This window comes from Macrotis lagotis, chromosome 7 (genome assembly GCF_037893015.1).
Source record: "Macrotis lagotis isolate mMagLag1 chromosome 7, bilby.v1.9.chrom.fasta, whole genome shotgun sequence".
In the NCBI taxonomy this organism is placed as follows: domain Eukaryota; kingdom Metazoa; phylum Chordata; class Mammalia; order Peramelemorphia; family Peramelidae; genus Macrotis; species Macrotis lagotis.
Genome location: NC_133664.1, coordinates 22,212,195 through 22,233,751, shown reverse-complemented (window position 1 = coordinate 22,233,751; position 21,557 = coordinate 22,212,195). Strand labels below are relative to the sequence as shown.

Sequence of the window (21,557 nt, the reverse complement as noted above, 5' to 3'; positions counted from 1 at the left end):
ACTTAACCCAACCGCCTCCCCCCAACTCCAGTTCACTTGCGTGTCATGGCATCACATCTCTGATGTCATAGTCCTATTCAAGAATGAATGACAAACAACATCAACTAACTAGTTAATGCAGGTAACAAAATAGTCGAACTTTAAAGGCTTAGTGTTTAGCTGAATCAACACTGAAATTATTTAGGCTGCTAACTGGCATTTCACTGTTTGATCACCACTTTCTTTATTGAATATAAAAGTTCTTTAGATTATCTCAAGTGTGTTCAATTATGGTGACAGCAGTACTAAACAAATAATTTAAATTGACTACACAGCTTGTCTATGCAGTAGTCTCTGTAATGGTGTTATATCCAAGTCTGTACAATGAGGAGGGAAGACGTGTATTTAAAACAAACGCAAAGTCCTAGTGACTTTGTACTATTGTACTTTGTGATTTAAAAGCCAAGGAAATGGATTCTACTTGCTGGAAAGCATGTGCCTTCTTGAATTTAGTTAAGAACTGTATTTGTAAGAGGTTGACTATTGTAGTTGTACCCTTAATTACAATTTTTTTTTATCTCTTTTAAGACTTTATCACCTCACTTTTCTCTTTAACTCTTAGTTCTTCTAGTACTTCCATGGTCTTTATATTGACTGGTTCTTTTCTCTTCTGCCTATAATCATGTATAAATATTATTAAATTAAAAATGGATAAAAAGTCCCTTTTACCTTTTTTCTACAGATTGGCTAGCTCCATTTCTTCAGCACTTCTAACTGACATTTCAGATTGTACCTACTCTCTAAGAAGACCAATAGTTCCATACTGGCCAGAGCTGTTTCTTAATCCTCATATACCTTGAGCTCTTTTCCAGTTTTGATTCTGTAGATGATTGTTCTCAAAGTGGAATCCAAGGATCCCTGTAAATCTTTGAGATTTCTTTAAGGGGATCTGAGAGGTCAGAACTATACAATGTTACTGAGATGTTTTAATTTCTAATATGATAAGTCTTGATGACGTAAGTCACATGAACAAAAGCTCTTTGGGATACTTTATTGAAGAGTATAAGTGATTGTCTTTAGGACCAAAAGATTTGAGAACCACTACTATAAACTTCATTCTCGGAGTCCAGAGTTGCCTTATCTCCTCTTTCTCTTCTTATGTTATCATCCATTCTTAGGGCTTCAGCTGTCTCTTGTAGAAACCTCAGTTTTGCAGTTGTAGCTTTGATCTCCCAAGTACCAGCTTTGCACATCTCATGAAACTCAACAAATTAAATCTTAATTCCTCTTCAGGGTCAAAACCAATGTTCCTCTTGATTTTCCTTCTCATTGTAGTATCCCTACTCCGGAATCATCACTGACTCTCTTCAATCTAGTCATTTCACCAGGTCCCATCACTTTGCTTTTTGTAACATCATTTTTTTTTTTAAGGTTTTTGCAAGGCAATGGGGTTAAGTGGCTTGCCCAAGGCCACACAGCTAAGTAATTATTAAGTGTCTGAGACCGGATTTGAACCTAGGTACTCCTGACTCCTGGGCCGGTGCTTTATCCACTGTGCCACCTAGCCGCCCCTGTAACATCACTTAAATTATTTTTTTCTTATTAGCCTTAAGCTCATTCCAGTCCTTGTGTCACATCTGATTGTGTGACTCTCCTTCCTGTTTCTTTTCATATTGTCTCTAATCCCTTCCGTCATGCACAGGACTACAAGTTTAAACTTGCCAAAGCACCACTTTGACCACATGGTTTGCTGGCTCAGAAATCTTCTGGTACCCTTTCCAAGGCAATGAAGCTCTTTGACTTAGCATTAAGTATGCCTGGTGACCCACGAGGACCAAACTTTTTAGGCTTTTCTTTTGCTCTTGTCTTTGGTGAGCTCTCCATTTGTATCAGATTAATGGAACCAGTATTGCCCAGTAGACCATTTTTTTGTCCACAATTTTCTCATGGCATTGCCATGTCTTAGCCCCCCGTCAAGATCCACCTAAGTCCTTTTTTGAAGCTTTTCTTTGTTCTCTTGGTCCTCTTCTGCCTCTTAGCTTGAACTCAGCTTCCCCCATGAAAGTCATGAGCAGTGTTCTCTTTGTAGTTGCTTTTCTATGTGAACTTTGATTTTTAGTCCATCCATTTGAGTTTACTGTAAATGAGTGGTAGAAGATACTGTTCTAAACCTGAATTGGGTCAAATTGTCTTCTCATTTTCTCACTAGTTCTTATTTAAGAAAAAAAGGAAGTTCTGCTAGTGAATTGAGTCATCAAATACTGGGCTTCCAGTTTATTCTCATTTCTTATTTCTTGGGTAATCTGTACAACATATTACTTGAGATAAATAAAATAAATGCATCTATGTCTTTTAATTTTAAATATTTGCTACTTTTGCCATAATCATTTTTCATGATCTAGCAGTGAATTTATGAGATTTTTGACACATTCCTTAACTCCCATCATGAAACTAATCTTTTTATCACAGTGCCAGAAAGTTCATTTTTCCAAGATTCGCCTGATTTAGGTTTTAAGTTTTCCATGGACTTCAAAATAAGTGAATTCCCAGGCCATCATAGCAGATTAATCTTTTAGATAAATTTCTTAAGCCATTTCTGATCTGTGGAAGTATTGCACCTCAATTTGAGAATTTCTGTTATTCTGGAAACCATAGGTGCAGTAGACAAAGTGCTGACTGGGCCTGATGTCTGGAAGAACTGGGTTCATATCTGGCCTTAGACAGTTAACTACCTGTGTGATCTTGGACATGCCTCTTAACCTATCTGCCTGAGTTTCCTCAACTGTAAATTGAGCATTGTAATAGTGCCTACCTATCTACCTCCCAGGGTTATCATGAAGATCAAATGAGATAATTTTTGAATGTCCTTATAACAGATCTGGCATATAGTAGGCTGTATATAAATGTTTATTCTCTTCTAATTTTGACAGTTCTGCTTCTCAGTCTCTATTACTATTAATGTATTTATCAGTTTGTCATGGTGGGGGGGGGAGCCTTCCTCACTGGCTCACTGGAAGTGAAAGATCCCTAAAACAATTTCTGGGAAAAGTATACTTTACCTTTTGAAGGTGCCACAACTATATGGAAGTGAATTTCATCCCTAAAATGGACCTTTTCCTCAGTCTTCGTTCTGTTTTGTATTGTCTTGCCCATAGTAAGAATTTTTTTCTTCATAGTAACTGTTCATTTTTTAAATTTTTTTTATTTTTAAATTGGCCTTATTCATTTTCCTTCAACTTAAAGCTGGCAAGCATGTACTAGAAGATTTAAAAAACAACCCCTCCAAGTTCAGAATTCCTCTGAAGGCTTTTGCTCTTTTCTGAGTACCGTTTTCTGAGCTTTACAGAAGGAGTTGGCCAGTTCTTGTTCTTGTTCCTTGTTTTCCATTTTATTTAACTCCAAACTTTGAAATGGAAAGTGCCATTTCATTGGGACTTTTGAATGATCCTGGAAACATTTGGCTGTCCCAAGCCAACAGTTACTGTGATATCTTTCACAATCATAGAAATGGACTTCTACATGTTTCCCAGAAGTAAAGTCCATTCTTCAACACAACAAAAGAATACACAGTGCAGTGTCCTGCACTAATGGTGGGTAAACCAAATCGGTTCGGTTTCATCTAGTCAAGGTGAAATGTTCTGGACACTTCAAGGCATTGCCCAGATCTGGCATTGTTGTGCCAAACAACCATAGCTTGCTATAGACAATCTTGAAACCTAGGAATGCTAGGTTTTGTATTTTGTATTTTTCTCATCATTTCCCTTGAGACCACAGCCCTTTTATTGTTTCAAAATGTAATTTAATGTAACATGCCCCTGATAAACATAATTGACATTACCCTAAATCTGTAAATGTAGTTAGTGATTTTATGTTAGCATGACCCAATCACAAATAGTCTCACAATTTGTTGAATGTCAAACTTTTTATTTAGTTTGCTGATTCACTAGGGTTTTCTAAGGACGCCATCTTGTTATCTTCAAGTAAAAGTCAGTTTGTCTTTTTGCCAGGGCTTAGTCTTCTAATATATTTTATTATTGTCATTCACATTTCTGAATGACTTTTAATAGTACTTTACCATTTAAATGTGTAGTCTGCTGTGCAAGGACAAATTAAATTGTATTTAGCACAACCTCTTGTGGCACTAAGGTATTCCAAATAATATTGTTGAAAAAAATGATGCAGGAAAGACATTTGCTTTTATTCTGCTTCTCTGTAGCCTGCTTGTGCATGAAAGGGAGAGGAAGGGCAGCTTGCATGAGGCAATACAGCTTACATTTAAACTGGAGAGGATAAAAGTAAATTAAACTCCTCTTTAATTATTTTTCTGTTTTGGTTATTTATACTGCTGTTATCATTTACATACAACCCACTGTGCAAATGTTGGTTCTTTAGGTTTCTAGAGAAGATGAACTTTTTTAGGAGCAACGATTTAAGACAGTATTAGCTGAGTTTTTCTGATGAAAACACCTCATTAAAATGTAGTTAGATAAGACCTTTCCAAACGAACTGGAACGTCTAGGATATAATGGCACAAGGAATGCTCTAGTTGACTTGAAATGGCCCAATTGAAGGTAGATGAGTCAGTCTTTCACGTTTACTCTTCTCCAAATTGTGATGCTCCAGACACATGAAACAAATGGAATTTTTGCAATTCCATTAATTGACAAAGTCGAGCATTTTAAATATTTAACATTCAGTAGCAAAGCTTACTAAGTAGAATGATGAATGAAAAAGGCATAAAATAAGTTTAAAGTAAAATAACTGCCTGTAATATAAACTTTGATTTTAGTATTTCATGTCTCCATTAGAAATTAGAAAATTGTAGCTCTCTTTTAACAAAACTCCAATTAAATTTGAATTGAAGCTTTCTATAGAAAATTCAGGGACACTAAACTCTCAGTGATGATGTTATATTTTAAATTGGAGGAACACTTATTAACATGTCATTTTTTCTAAACCTCTCTAATTCAATAATTTTTAACTTTGAAATACAGGACATGAAGATTACTTTGTTTTTCAAATTCATTGCTCTTCAGTTTTTCTCTTTGCTATATCAGTGTTCATTACTGAGAAGTTTTCCATTACTTTACATTGATTTTTCTCAGTTCTAACTAAAAATATGAATTTAGATTGAATTTCAAAGAAACTCTAAAAATATTTATGATTTTTAGTAAACATATCTAGATATGTTTTTCCTAGTCTCCAAAATGTAGCCAAAACTACATTATTGCATATTTCTTGGAATGATAGCCAGTTATGCAAAATGATTTGTTGCATTCATGAGACTTGAGTTGGATATAGTCAATACTTGATAGGTTTACATCTATTAAAATATTTTATGTTCTTGATTTGTAGGATTTTGTGTATTTTACCCAGAACTTTGCTAAAGGAAGTCACTTTTAATTTTTATTTTACCCAAATCTCATAAATAATAAAAACGTGATATTTTGGGACTCCCAGTGACCCCCAGTACCTAAACACAAGTGAGAGGGTAAAACCTCTCTCCAAACCTCCCCCCCCCCCAAAAAAAAACCCAAATGTTATAAAACTTGAAAATGGTGAGGACAGCTGGAGAAGACACCAGTAGACAGGCTGGCACCAGGGAACCAGACAAGGCAATAATCTTCAAGGTAGCTTTTCTTCTCCTTGAGGGACTAACTGGTCCTAGTCACTTCTGGCTAGTTCATCCTCACTGCCCTCTGGGCTGTATTTCTCAATTCAATTAAAAAACTTCAGAAACAATCTTGTCCAGTTCCTTCGTTTTATTATAGATAGTGGGAGGTATCACTGCCCTTCTGGTTCTCAGACTTCCTAGGAACTTTGAGATTTCTTTTTTTTTTTTGATGTAATTTTGTTCTGTTAGCCCCCCAAATTTTGTAGAGTTGTGCTGTTTGTAAATGATATTTCAGTGCCTATTATAATTGTCTTTGTCACATCTATTAGAGTAAGATTTTTCATTCTACTTCCCTTCATTTAAGTTTTGCTTGAAAGTTTTATTAAAATAATTATTCATTATAGTTTTCTATTTGTTGAAATTTTATGAAGTCCTCAAAGGAAAAAAAGACTTTTTTTGAAATATCAAAATCAATATGTCAAAGTGTCTGGAAGAAAATTGCTCTGTGGTTTTTTGAAAATTGGATGAGCCTGCAAGCATCCATACACATCTTCCAGTGCAGGACCTCTGCCCTGCTCACAGGGCAACATTGGGCATTGCTATTGGGTAGCCCATGTCTTCCTCAGTGAAATGTTGCACTTTTTTCCACCCATGGGAATGGGGGAAATTTACAACTATACTTTTTACTAATACTACCTTACTTGAATGCAGAAATTGTTTCATTCTTTGCATTTGTGTTGATTTATTTTAGTTTAAATTAACTGTTATTTATTTTAGGTGAAATCTGTAAAAACTGGGTCAGTCTCTTGGACAATTTGCTGCTGCTTATCTTACTTCTACATGGTAAGACATTATTTGGATTTATATATGGAATCTAATCTTTTGTAACAAATGAAAGGACTATTCTGAAGGGAATTTGTGACATTTTGCTGATGACTTGAACTTTTTTTTTAAATGATTAAGGGATCAATTTTTTTTCCATTCTTAGATCTCTTTTTTTTTCCATTCACATGAAATTTTCTCCCAAGTAAGCTACAAGGAGAAAGGCTTTGTTCTCTGCATATTTAGGCAATTTCTGGTATATCAAGTAATTACTTGGTGTTCTCTAATCAACTAGTCATTGTACATTATTATGGGCTATGAACAATATTCAACTCGGGCACTTACTGGCTTCCAAGGCACTTGATTTCTATCACTGGAAAACAAGGCCTAAGATGTATTTATTTATTTATATGTTTGACTGTTTGTTCACTCATTCATTTATCTATCCATTCTTTTTTTTATCCATTTATTTATTAATTCACCTTTTCTTTTACTTTCTTTGTTCATTCATTTATTTCTTTATGGTATATTTGCCAAATTCAGCCCTCAACAAAAATCTAATAAGCATTCATCAACTAGACAAATGATAGCAACTCCTGCCCTTAAGGAGTTCATAGTCTAATATGGGGGTATGTTGTATAAAATATAGGGGGGAAATCAGTGTAGAAACTAGTCAGAGTTAGGGGACAGAGCACAACTGACAAGGAGTATTGGTCTGGACCTCCTGTGGGGGGGCACTTGAGCTATCTGACATGGGGGAGGGGAGGAAGGGATGACCCGGGACATAGAAGGTCATTCTTGGAGCATGGAGAAGCGAGAGAAGACTGTGCTCACTCTGGAGCGGTAGAACTTCATTGTGAAGGGCTTTAACAGCCAAAGAGGGAGGAGCTTTACACTTAATCCTAGAGGCAAGAAGGACTGGGGCATCTCAGTAGAGGAAGAATTAGAGGGGGAGCAGGTAGTCTGGGAAACCAATTAGGAAGCAACATCTATCTGGGGGTGGCTGAATAAGTGAGTAGCAAAAGATGGATGCTCAGGATGCATTGTTTGGCATCAAGGCAATTGCTCTGAAGACCAGAAGCTCAAGAGACACAGATGCTGGCCTACTGATCAGAACAGACTAGTGTTTTCTATAGTTCTCCCTCATGGTTTTGGGGGTTTTAATTGTGACTTTTAAAAAGTTTGATGCATTATTATCAGGTTGCAGATAATGAGATCCTTATAACCTGTGGTACATGTAATAAGTTGTAACTCTACATTTAGACTAGTGGGATAGCTTAAGGTATAGTTAACCATTCTATCTGTGAACAAAGAATTTGTTAACCACATAATTTGTGAAATTAGGATTTGGGGGGAATCCTTAACTTACTTAAAACAATTCCATTTGGTCATCTTTCAGATTTTCAGTTACCAAGTTTCTATTGTCTCTCCATTAAATTCATTTTGGATGGACCGCTACTTGGGTATATGTTCTACCTTTATTGGTATCTATAAGAATGTTGCTAAATTGTTATTTGAAAGTACATAGGGAATTCATTTAGACTAGTCTGTTTTCCTAGTAGTCAAGGTGGAAGTGATAGAGAAGACCAGATTTTGCCTTCAGTTTTTTTTTTTTTCCTGGATACTGGAGAACCTCTTAGATATACTAGATTGTGCTGGTCTTGGCCCAGTCTGCAGCTCTCTAACAGTCCTCTTGTTGACCAAGTGGTTGGCAGATCCTAGTATCTGAGCAATCATTTGCTATGAAATGAAAAGCAATCGAGGTTTTTTGGTGAAGTAACTTGCATATACTTTTATCTTAAGTGAAAATAATTGCCATCTTTTTGTTGTTGTTTCCCAATCTTTTTATCCCTTCAAGAATGGATCTGTAAGCAAATTACCACGAGTTCTCTTACTGACTAAAGCAAAATATCTTGGAGGTCATTAAAAACTGTTTAACCTTTTTCTCAATGGAATTTTCAGATTCTAAGCATTTCATAATTATCTATTTGTTTACTAAGTTAGACCATTAGACCAAGAATTTTCCAATGTTTAGTGAAATATGCTGTCATCTCATTTTACCATGTTTTTCTTCCTAGGTCTCCGCGTGGGGCGGCTATGTGTTTATTATAAATCTTATTCCACTGCACGTTTTTGTATTATTACTAATGCAGAGATACAGCAAGCGGGTCTACATAGGTGAGTCACTCCCTGTTTTTTGCAGCTGAGAACAACGTCACTTAGGGTTTATACTGAGGTCCTTTAAAGCTGAGCAATTTTTTAAACAGGCAATTTGTTAAACCTTTTGCATTAAGGAAGACGTCTAGGCAATCATAGAAACCTTGTTTAATTACTAGTTGGTATATGGGGTTTTTTAAATTAAAATTGCTTTCAAAGCAGTTAGAGTTTGAATTTTGCAGTCTGTCCTTTTAAATTTCTCTTACACCTTGAAATGTATATGTAACATAAAAATCATGAATATCTTCCAAATTGTACATAATTATTAGTCATGTGCCCACAGGTAAGGCTTGCAGTTTCTTAGAGCCTCAGTTTCTTTACCCTCAAATAGAGAAAATATCTGTAGTATTACTTCACAGAGAGCACTTTGGAACCCTTCAAACATTCTGTTCATTTTAGCTGCTGCTCCTTGGGGCTGGAGGGGGCAGAGGAGGTAGATTCATTTTATGATGATTTTCCAAAAATGAAATTGATTCTGGTGCTAAAATCTCCACTTTGGTGACATATCCTAAAGAGTCTTGCCATGGTAGAGTGTGAAGAAGACTTTCCAAGAGAATCATTTTTACATTGTGGTAACTAAACTGAATGATTAATGAAAGCTGGTTCACCCTTCTCGATTAACTTGCATAATACAGATGGGTCTTTGACAAGTTAGCGATAAAAGAACACTTGTCCTTTAAATCCTCGGTTTTAGTATGAACTTCAGTTGAGTCTCTAATCATGTTTGGATACAGTGACACAAACATAATAGTGAGATCCCTACAGCTTAAATTACATTTATTTCTAGAATGACAATGCCTAATGGGGCAGCTTGGTGGCACAATGGCTAGATCCCTGGGCCAGGAATCCAGAGGACCTGTATTCAAATGCAGCCTCAAATGCTTATTTACTGTATGACCCTGGGCAAGTCACTTAAGCTCTGCCTCAGTTTCCTCATCTGTAAAATGGAGATGATAATAACATTTAGTTCCTAGGATTGGTGTGAGGCTCACCTGAGGTGGTATTTGTAAAGTACATAGTGTTTCACAAATAGTAAATGTTATATAAATGTTAGGACCATTGTTATTAATTGGGGACCATCACTTTAAAGAACAAGGTGAACAGAGCAGTCCTTTCCTCCATATTAATGCTTTGTGATTCCATTTGCTGGGATGTCTTGCACAAAAAATGTCCCTTAGAGAGTAAATGGAAAGTCAAGTCTTGCTTGCCTGTGAGTGTGTGATGCTGATGATACTAGCCCTGCCTCTTCTGACCAGAGGTGAAGGGACTTGCCCAGGGTCGCATCAAAACAGGTCAGAGGCAGAATGGAAACCCAGGGCTGGGGTCTCCCCCTCCCTCTCTATCCCTGACTTCATTTGGGGGATTTTTTTTCCCCAGCTCATTGTCTCTTGTTTTCTACTAAGTTGAGTTGTTGCAAAATAACTGTAAAGCTTGTTGTAAGAGACTAACATTTACAGATGGAGACCCAGGAAATACAAAGTCACACATAGATTTTTGAATCCTTATAAAATCAAAATTGACTTATGGGAAGAAGTGTAGCAAAAGAACCAAATTGAATGTTCAGCCTAACACATTCTTTGGTTGTAGAGAAAGTTGATATTTTTAGATTGTGGTCCTTTCAAGAACTGAAGGTTTCTAAGGTTCGGTCTGGTTTTGTTGTTGCAAGCATCCAGTGTGCTCAGTTTACCTGGTTTCTACTCTTTCTTCCTCCTCCCCCTTTCCACCTCCACCCAGAAAGGCTGAGTGACTGTTTGTTAGCCGATCAATTCATGATAGGGCTGAGAAAACTCAGGACCAGACCCTTTGCCCTCGTGGCTGCAGGAAGTGGAAGCTGGCGCCCCAAATGGAGGCAGGGGGTAGCCAGGCCCCCTTCCTTCGGACACTCTCCCGTTGGAGACTTTGACCTCCCCAAAACCTCTTTTCTCTGTGTTTTGAAGTTAGTCTTTCAGGGTATAGGCACACATAAAAGACCTCATGTTTGCTGTCCTCAGTATTGTTATTAAAGGAAGTCATTTTCCTCTAAGCTCTGCATCATTTCCAGATTGCGGTCCCGTTTTCCTTTTTGGTCAGATTGGACTTCTGTCTTCTGCAAGAGAAGCTGCTGCCACCTCAGCTGTCTTTTCCTACTTACAGCACGTTTTCCACAGGGAATCTTTGACTCCACAGCGCTGTCTAGTCATTTTGTGGGTCAGAGACCTCTCTGGAGCGATCCCAGCTGCCCCTGGGCCCCCCACTGCATCCGGATTTGAAGAGTATTTCCCACGTGTTAGCTCACCTGAGTCAGCTCATATTGTAGCGGAGACAGGATTTGAACTCAGATCCTAAGGCCAAGGCCAGCATTCCAGCTGCCATTTTACAGACTAGGAAACTGAAACTGCTTATTGTTCTGGTTAAACCTTCAGATTACTTCAGATGTTGTATGGTAAGATTCAGAGCCATTGTTCTTGCTTAGCATTGATTTAGTGGATATTCAGAATGCTGAATTTTCTGAATAATATGAAATCATGGTCTGCTCAGATCTAGTTGATACTTTGCCAGCTGTGTGATCTCGGCAGATAATTTGTTTCTTTATTTGTATGATGGATATGATGAAGAGAAAATTTGTTGGGTTGACTTCCAGGTCGGCAGGTATTTTGTGGGTGCCTAAAACTTAAGCAAACTCCTCCCTTTTCTCCCTGCTCTCTGGCCCAGCCTAACTCCACCAGATCCTTTGCTTCCCTGCATCTTGCTCCACCTGTGAGTGTGTGATGCTGACACTGGCAGCATCTTCCTATTTCTCAACCAAGTGGCCCTCGTTCTTGGAAAGTTGCCCCTGACTTCTTCACAGAGTTGCTGCCATTGGCAGATTGATCTCCTAAAACACATTGCCTTCTTTTGTTTGTTTTTGTTAAATAAATATATTTATTTTTGAATTTTACAATTTTCCCCCAATCTCACTTCCCTTCCCCCACCTCCACAGTCTTAGTCTTTACATTGTTTCCATGTTATATATTGATCTAAATTGAATGTGTTGAGAGATCATATCCTTAAGAAAATATAAGATATAGCAAGATTATTATATATAATAAGAGTTGCTTTCTACCTAAAGCCTTGTGTCTTCCTTTTGCTCACAAGCTCAAATTTATGCATTTCAGGCTGATATTTGAGCCCTTCTGCAGTGGTTTTGGCTTCCCTCATCCTGCCCGGAGGTGCCCCCCGGGGTGGATTTGGACTCTTACTGATGTCCCACTGGCCCTTGTCCCCTTGTTCTTAAAATGCCCAGGGGCTTGAGTTTTGCTCCACTCATTGAATCTTACTGCCTCATATTGAGGTTCTCATCTTTTGGGGATATGTGAGTTCTTAACATTCTTCTATGTCATGATAGTATGGTCCTCTTACATGTAGCAAGCCATAAATACCTTTAATCAGTGTATTTTAGGGGCGGCTAGGTGGCACAGTGGAAAAAGCACCAGCCCTGGAATCAGGAGGACCTGGGTTCAAGTGTGGCCTCAGGCACTTCATAATTACCTAGCTGTGTGGCCTTGAGCAAGCCACTTAACCCTATTTGCCTTGCCAAAAAAAAACCTAAAAAAAAAATCAGTGTATTTTACTTTTACATTTAATCTCTTCATAATTGATCTCTCTGATTTTGAAGCACAAGAGAGAGTGGCTAAAGAAGGAACCAGGAGTCTACTTGGACTTGAGTGAAAATGACCTCTGCCCCAGGCTTCCTCATTTTATGTCTTTGGACAGAGGGCCAATAAGTCCAGATGTTAGCCCAGGAAATCATTTTAACCAAAAACTTCTAATTTTTGTTCAACTTTTTATCTTATCTGTTACCTGAGGACCTAATTTGACTTGGCTTGGAAGCTTCTGAAGAATTCTTCCTCCTTTTGTTTTTTGGTGATGTTGTCATTGTATTACATTATCCCAAGGAGGGATAATGCCTTCCCCCCTCTCCCTCTCTCCTCTCTTTTGTCTTCTCCCTCTATCTATCCTTCCCCCTCCCTCCCTTCCCAGAACAGGTGACCTATTAGACTCACACTCTGAATCACTTATTCCACATTCACCCCATCTAACTGGGTGTTTTGCTTTTTTCTTTATTCTCCTGATAATGAATAAAGGAAGTTTGGGAGTGGAGAGTAGGCTGCTGAATGGTGGGGGGGGGTTGGTTTATTTTTTAAAAATAAGAATAATAATAATTATTATTATTATTGTGTTTACAACTATTCCAAGTAATTTCCTAGCAAATGCTAGAATTGTACTCACTTGGAGAAATGGTATTTAAGAATAAGACAAAATCTAGGATTCCCAAGAGTGTTTCCTGTGCTTTCTGTAGAATAATACATTCCATAAATGCTAAATAGAAATGCAGTGATGGATGCCAATTACTGGAGTTCCACAGGATGGCAGTGTTGTAACATTTTCGTGATAAAATGAATGATTTACAACACTGTCATAGTGGATTTTCTTAAAGTTCACAGCTTTGGTAGCAAGCCCCTCTTACCTTGATTTGAAGGTTGAGCAGCACGAGCAGCTTCCTCGGGGTCTTAAAAGGCCCTCCTGGAAATGTAGCCCTGCTGACAAAGAATCTGGATGGGCTGGTGTTGGGGGAGGCCTGGGGGCCTGTGTGAAGAGGGGAAGGGTTCTGTCCTTGGGTGCTCTGGTGGCCAAGTGTGGCAGGGTCTGAGAGGTAGTCAACTCTAGCATCATTTTACAAATGGGGAGGTCGAGGAACAGAGGGGTTGTGTGACTGCCTCAGTCATTTCATACCCCAGTGGGGAGTCCTGGTTGACTTCTGAGTTTGTAGCCCATATCTACTATTGCCAGCAGTTTTCTTTTTTTTTTCTTTTTCAAGAAACATTCTTTTCCAATTCATGTTTGGCTGTTTTGAGGATTTGGTAAAATCAGGGTAATTCACTCCATATTTTAAATGAGAAGATGAGTTTATTTGTGAAGCACCAATGTTGCTGCTTTTACTTGATGTCCTCCTAAAAATCTGAGCAGTTGTAGAAATAGAATTAAATCCTTATTTTCCTTTTCAAACATTTTAATTTCAGATGAACCAGAAATGAATGGCTCTCCTGACTGTTGTAATAACAGCTGTTTAGTAACCCTAGGATAAAGCCAAGAACCATTTTATAATAGAAATTGTTATCTCAGACATAATTGTTTTGTAAGCTCATCTTTTATTAATAGAGGACATATATGTACTCAGCACCATATTGGATTTTTTAAAAAATTAATATTTTATTTTCTCCTCAATTACCCATAAAAAGCAATTTATAGCATTTTTCAGAAGTAAACGAATGATTTTTTCCCCAATTACATGCAAAAATAGTTTTCAGCATTCAATATTTTCAAGTTTTTGAGTTCCACATTTTTCTACCTTCCTCCCTCTCCCCTCCTCCCTCTCCATGATAATGAATAACCTGATGCATGTTATATTTATATATATATATACATATATGTATACACATATATATACATATATATACATATATGTATATGTATATAAATTGTTAGCATTTGTGGATTTTTTTTTTGGTTACAAATTCTCTTCCTTTCTCCCTCCCTCCATTCTCCCTTTAGTTTTTTTTTCCAAGGGCAGAAGTTAAACTGCTGGCTGTGCCATTGGTCAGTGTCCTGCAGTGACTTTTGTCTTAAAAATCTTAGATACTTTATTGACAGTTCTCTACTCAGGAATAGTACTATGCTAAGAACTAGTTGTTTAAAATGATGGAAGGTCTTCTGAGACTTTTGGAATCAAGAAACCCTTCATATTTATGCTCCTATTAGTGAAAAGTTGGTGTAATCTCTGAGTGTTTGGGATTGATGGTGCCATAGCTGTAAGCTCCCAAGGGACAAGACTCATGTGCCCCTCAGTCACGGAGTTCTGTTCCTGCTGACAACTCAGCATCTAAGGGATTGGTACTGCGGCAGGTGCTGAGGATCCCGGGCCTCCCACCTTGCTGGGCAGCAAACAACATCCAAAAGAATTCAGAAATAGAGTGAGGGGCTTGGAAGAAGAGGGGCTCACCTGGTTGACTAGAGGACCTATCACAAAGTCATTGTCAGGGAGAAGGGTTTTAGATCTGTAGCTTCATTAGTTTAGGAAAGTCACTCTTCCTAGTAGTTTCACTGGAGAACTGGTTGGTAGCTCTCAGTCACATAGGAGAGCATCCTCACAAAGGTCCAGGCACAAACTAGACCCAGCTCAGGTGTCCACATAAAAGTCTGGTGGAATTTAATTTGCTTCCCATTTTGTCTTTGTAGCATATAGCACTTTCTACATCGTGGGTCTAATACTGTCCATGCAGATTCCCTTTGTGGGGTTCCAGCCGATCCGGACAAGTGAACACATGGCTGCTGCAGGTATGCAAAAGAGGTTCTTTTTCCCTTTTCATTGAAAAAAAATGGTAAAATTTGTCAATCGGGAGAGATTGTTCTCTGCCCCATTTCATCGTCTTGGCTAATTTGTAAAGGAGATGCTTCTGTGACTGGGCTGGGGTGGGGGATCTCCCCTACCTGCAGCTCTCTGAACTATGAGGTGCAGGTCGTCACCAGCAGCCAGATGGACCATCACTTCTTTCCTGAATTTGGTGTGCTATATATTGCAGGCCTATTCTGTGTAACAAGTGACAACAAATCCCTGTTGATTTATCCAAAATGCAGTTCTTTGGGGGCATTTGTTGTAGATGAGGATTGTGCTGAACATCTCAACAGTGAGGTTCACAGTCCCCAAGACTGTTAGTTAGGAGGTGGGGATTCCAGTAGTTGACCTTTTGCTTGCTTTGACGCTGATTTTCACTTATTGCTGAAGTTGGTTGATCCAGCCAACCTTAAATTAGAAGACAGGGGAAACGCCTGAGGGCGTGGTCCAGCCCCCACACCCCGTCCCTTGCTCCCTGAAACCCACCCAGAGCCGAGAATGAAGCGTCCTTACCATCCTGAGCACAACACGCTTTCCCAGTTAAACCCTTTGGGATACAGTTCTAAACCTGACTGTTGAGCAGACTTTCAAAAGGTGCCCACCAGGTGGGCAGGAGCTCTAGGGTCATTTCAAAACACTTGAGAGACTCACTTAAAACACTTAAAACAATGCATTTGGAGCACAGGAGACCCTGCCTGGCACACCATCTTTATCAGGATAGACTTATACATGAAGTCCAGTTGCATTTTGAACCCTTGAGCAATCATTTGTATGCCTCCTTAAAAAAAAAAAAAAGATCAGATTGGCTTTATGGTCACAAACACATTCCTACACTGTGTAGCCTGTTTATTCACCACTCAATAAACATCTCCATTTTTAACAGGATTGGCTACAGTAGCTAATTGTAATTTAAGTTTTTGTTTGAGAATTCTCTCAATATTAAGCGATCTTCTTTTTAGGATTTTTTTTTTTTTTTTTGCAAGGCAAACGGGGTTAAGTGGCTTGCCCAAGGCCCCACAGCTAGGTCATTATTAAGTGTCTGAGACCGGATTTGAACCCAGGTACTCCTGACTCCAGGGCGGGTGCTTTTCCCACTGTGCCACCTAGCCGCCCCAAGCGATCTTCTTAACATATGTTGAGTCATCATCTCATCTCTCCCATTCCCCCCACCCCCGGGGGTAGTTTAAGACTAATCAACTGGACTGTCACTATCAACTTGGCAGGAGGAATAACTTCTAATCAGGTGGTCACATAGTCCTTTTGAGACACTTTTTTGTTAATATACAAACAGAATTGTCTGTGTGTGATCATAGCTGTACTGATTTTTTCTTTTGATCTTGACAACCTAGATTTTACAAAAATATACAAAATAATTAGGGGAATAAGACTTTTTTGTTTATTACAAAATATACAAAGTAATTAGGGAAATAAGACTCACATTCATTCGTTCATTTATATTATAGCCTTACTGCCAGCTCTTTATGCAATTTGAGAATTAATTCTTTAATAGAATTTATATATCCATTTTTTAATTAGCCTGCCCCTTTATTTTAAATAATTCTAATCAGCTTTATTTATTGCTTTATCTATCAGAACAGATATTTCCAGAAAAAATCGATCTAAATATACTTTTTCCTTGTTTTGGAAGGATTAACTGTATATCAGTCCTTTAGGGTTCTCCAGTTGTCATAGATCCATCTTCTTTTCTACTGGAACAAAAACACATGTAAGAAACTTTGTTTTCAGGGGCAGCTAGGTGGCGTAGTGCATAAAGCACCGGCCCTGGAGTCAGGAGTACCTGGGTTCAAATCCGGTCTCAGACACTTAATAAGTCACCTAGCTGTGTGGCCTTGGGCAAGCCACTTTACCCCATTTGTTTTCTAATGTACATTAGAAACTTAACCAGCACCTTATTGAAGGTTGTAAAGAGGACCAGGATGGAGGCATTCAAAGCATGTTATCCCGCCTCAGTTTCAACTGATGATGGCCTATCGGCACCCCGATGAGATGAATTTTAGTAACAAGATGCCTTGCCTGGCCCCAGGATGTTCTGCAGAGCAGTGTCACTGTGAGAAGATGGGAGGCCTTTGCTCTTCTTTGGCTCCTGCCTGGTAGAGCTGGGGCTGGTATAACAGAGTCCAAAGGCAGTGATGACAGACTCTGTGAAAAGGTGTTTTTAAATGGGATTCCTAGAAACTACTCAAGAAAATTCCTTAAGCTTTGGGATGCTGCCAGCCTGTCACCATGTTTTCCCTTTTCTCCAGGGGTCTTTGCACTGATCCAGGCCTACGCCTTCCTCCAGTATCTCAGAGATAGATTGACTAAGCAGGAGTTTCAGACCCTTTTCTTCCTAGGAGTGTCCCTTGCTGCAGGAGCCGTGTTCCTGAGTGTGATTTACTTGACTTACACAGGTAAGTGGCATCAGTGCTGGAAGAGATGCCCTAGACTGTGGGGTGCCATCTGAACCTGCTCAGAACTGCTCCTACAGCTTCAGCTCAGTGCCACTGCCTTCTTGTGGACAACGGGGAGGGCCTGGGCATTAGCTGGTGTGATCCTTCAGTGATGATCCCTTCCTTTCCTGGAAAGCAGCTGTCATGGCCCAACTGATACACTTTATGCTGTGGACTGCAGCTGGCAGCCTTGTGCCCATGGGGCTCCCAGAGCTAACCCCTCTGATTTCCTAGAAGTTCTTGTTCTGAAGTTTTTTTCTGAAGGTTGGGAGATTGTGGAAAGGCTGGTTCATAGTCAAGACCTTTTCTAATCAGGAAAAGTGTCTTTGCTTTTCCAGGGAACATCAAGTGCCCTTGCCCTGACTACTGGACCCCACTTCCCCTAAGGATCTAGGGTTTGACTCACCATACCAGGAGAAGAATAGACCTGGTAGAATACTCCCTAGACTATAGAGAAATGGGAGAGAACAACTAAAATAGTCCTCACCCTCAGTGAGACTTCATATTGTAATGGGAGATAGCAACACATATAGGGATGCTAGAAAGCAGATTGGTGGAGGGTGGGAGAGTGAAAATCTAAATTTTTTTATAACATTTTGTTTGTTTTCCAGTTATATACAATAGTAATATATACCCATCATTTTTTGCAAGGCTCTGAATTCCACAATTTCCCCCCCCCCCCACCAAAGGCTGTCTGACAGTCTTCCACATTGTTTCCATGCCGTACATTGATGTGAATTGAATGTTATAAGAATAAACATAACCCCCCCCCCCCCCCCCGCGCCCCACCAAGAAAATGAGAAACCTCAAGAATAGAGAGAGAGAGTGAAAAAAATGCAAAAATAATGTACTTCAGTCTGTGTTAAGATTTCAGTGACTCTGTCTCTGGGGTGATTTGTTTTCTTTATAAGTCCACCAGAGAAGTTGCTTCAATATTTTTCCCACAGTTGCTATTACTAGCTGTTCTTTCTCTCCTTTCATCCTGGGCCCTGTCCAAAAGTGTGTTGCATCTGAGTACCCTCTCCCTTGATCTTTCCTCTCTTCTGTCACCTATTCCCCCCTTCCCTCCCCCCATTTCCCCTCATCCCATCCCTTTCTTCCCATCCTTCTCCAGGGCAAGATAGATTTCCTCATCCTATTAAGTGTGTATGTCTTCCCTGAGCCCTTTCTGATGAGAATGAAGGCTCACTCATTCCCCTTTGCCTTCCCCCCCCCATACTCCATTGAAAAAGCTTTTTCTTGACTCTTATGAGAAATCTCTCCTTCCTCTCCTTCCTCCTAGTACTTTACTTTATCACCCATTGACTCCATCTTTATACTATATTATACCATTATATTCCATTCCTTCCTGTGCCCTGTCTACATATGCTCCTTCTAAAAGCTCTTATAAATGAGACGGTTCATATGAGTTATCAATATCTTCTTCCCATGCAGGAATACAAACAGTTCAATATCATCAAACTTTCTGTTCAGCTCTGTTCATCTCAATAGGAAAGTTTGAAAGTCCCTGTTTCATTGAAAGTCCATCTTTTCCCCTGAAAGAGAATGTTCAGTTTTGCTGGGTAGTTGATTCTCAGTTGTAAAACCAAGATCTTTTGCCTTCCAGAATATCATATTCCAATCCCTACAAGCCCTTAATATAGATGCTGCCAGATCCTGTGTAATCCTGACTATGGAGCCTCGGTAGTTGAATTGTCTGTTTCTGGCGACTTTTAGAATTTTCTCTTTGATTTAGGAGTTTTGGGATAATGTTCCTGGAAGTTTTTCTTTGGGGATCTCTTTCAGGGGGTGACCGGTAAATTTTCTCGATTTCTGTTTTACCCTCAACTTCTAGGATCTCAGGGCCATTTTGCTGTATTATTTCTTGAAAAATGAAGTCTAGGCTCTTCTCCTGGTCGTGACTTTCAGATAGTCCAGTAATTTTTAAATTATTTCTTCTGGTTCTGTTTTCAAAGTCAGTTGTTTTTCCAATGAGATATTTCATGAGTTTTATTTCTTCCTGCTTTCTTGCAAAGTCATCAGCTTCCTTTAGTTCCATATTTTGCATTTGAGGGAGTTATTTTCTTCAGAGAGCTTTTTTTTTTTAATCTCCCTTTCCAGTTGGCCAATTCTACTTTTTTAAGGCATTCTTCTCCTCATTTGCCTTTTGTTTTGCTTTTTCTATTAGGTCTAACTGGTTTTTAACATATTGAGTATTTTTTTGTATATCTTTCACCAAACTATTGATTTGGTTTTCATGATTTTTCTGCATCACTGTCATTTCTCCCAATTTTTCCTCCATGTCCCTTAATTGCTTTTCAAAGTCTTTTCTGAGCTCATCCATGGTCTGAGCCCATTTTCTATTTCTCTTGGAGGTTTTGGATATGGAAGCTTCAATTTTTTTGTCATCATCTGAATATGTGGTTTGATCTTCCATGGGACTAAAGTAATTCTCTATGGTCATATTCTTCTTTTTCTGTTGTTTACTCATTTCCTCAGCCCAAGACTAATTTACAGCATTTCCAAGACTTTGGGGTTATTTTTTTGGGGGGGGACACCCCACTGGGACCTTTATTCCTCCAAGTTCTTACGCTCTCTAGTCAGTGCTTTGATATGTAGATGACCACAGCACTACCCTGTGCTGTGGGTTATAAGGAGAGATCCAACTTGGTTATTTAGTATGGAAGCCCAAAGTGCAATATCTGAGTGTAGGCAAACAGCAGAGTCCTACCCCAGGGAGAGCAGAGAAATCTCTGCAGACTTCCCTTACCGGCGGTGGGGTGGCGGTGGTGGGGCGGGCAGGCTGCTTTCTCCCAATTCTGGCTGCAGGTTCTGTGGCTGGGCTCCTCACTCCACACTCACCCAGGTGCAGCAGAGTTCTCTCACTGCCCCTTCAAGCTGTTGCCGGTGATTTCTGGGCTGTGCTGTGGCTTTTTTTCCAACCTCTGGTTCTGGTGAAACACACCTTTCCCATGGAACTTCTAAGTTGTCTTGGACTGAGAAAATGTATCACTCATTCTTTCGGTGGGTTCTGCCCCTCTAAATTTTGGCTAGAGCCATCCTTTGTTTTTGGGGGGGTTAGGGCCTCAGTTCTTAGGAAATGCTGCCTTCACACCACCATCTTGGCTCCACCCCAAAAATCTAATTTTTTTATAAATATATTTTATTTATTTATTTTTAAAGGAACCATGTTTTTCAAGCCTGCAGGAGATTTCCCTTCTCACTCTCTCAGTCCCTCCCCACTTTTATCTTTAGTCTCTCCCTTTTTACTAGCTCATTGCCTCCTGCCTACAAACATGCCCACATCTCCCCCATGCAGAGAAAAAGCCTTCTCTCCATCCTTCCATCCCCACTTACTGTCTTCCTGCATCTCATCTGCCCTTTGTGGCTTCACGCCTGCACACCAGAGACGTCTCCCTTCTCGTACTCTCTTCTTAGCCCCTTCCCTGCACCATTACCAGTGGTCCTTTAGCTGGATAATCCAGTGGCCTCTTCTCCCTCCTCCTGCTCTTTGATGTTTGTGTAACCCTCTTCCAACTGATCTGACTGCTCCTCATCTCTCTCCTGCTCTGGGTCCTCAACACTGCTGCTATCAGGCAGCAAACTTAGATTGTCCCTGAGAGTTAGGAGAGGAGAAGGAAGGGTCTGACAAGGGCTGAAATCTCAGCATTTTGATAGGGGGTTCTTGGTTTCTCCATTTTTTTCCACAGATGGCATTTCTTCTCCATAGATCTCATTTTGCTCTAGTACCAGCCATATAACTTAGGACCATAGGTTTGTCCCTCCACAAGTAAAGTAAAATATATTTTATTAACAATTAAGTTATTTTAAAACCACTGATGTTCTTATTTTTTTAACTCAATTTCTTTCATTTTCTTTTTTTAAAATTTTGGCTTTAGGTTATATTGCACCATGGAGTGGCAGATTTTATTCACTGTGGGACACTGGGTGAGTAAAGAAGTGAATTTGCGAATATTACTTTCTCAGGAGGAGAGACAAAATTTATCTCTCCACTCACCACCTCCAAGCTTTTTATAAACTGTTGTCCTTGAGAAGTTGGGGGACATTTGGGGTAATAGGTGTA

At 39.3% G+C, this 21,557-nt stretch overlaps 1 protein-coding gene across 1 annotated transcript in view; it reads left to right on the top strand.

The window, feature by feature from the left end:
* Nucleotides 1–21,557, top strand: part of STT3B (STT3 oligosaccharyltransferase complex catalytic subunit B) — a 68,332-nt gene that overhangs the window by 34,046 nt on the left and 12,729 nt on the right. Inside the window, exons 4-8 of the mRNA XM_074195630.1 lie at nucleotides 6,371–6,436; nucleotides 8,494–8,593; nucleotides 14,888–14,986; nucleotides 17,309–17,455; nucleotides 21,373–21,421. Coding sequence (XP_074051731.1) covers nucleotides 6,371–6,436; nucleotides 8,494–8,593; nucleotides 14,888–14,986; nucleotides 17,309–17,455; nucleotides 21,373–21,421 — 461 coding nt within the window. The remainder of the gene's footprint in view (nucleotides 1–6,370; nucleotides 6,437–8,493; nucleotides 8,594–14,887; nucleotides 14,987–17,308; nucleotides 17,456–21,372; nucleotides 21,422–21,557) is intronic.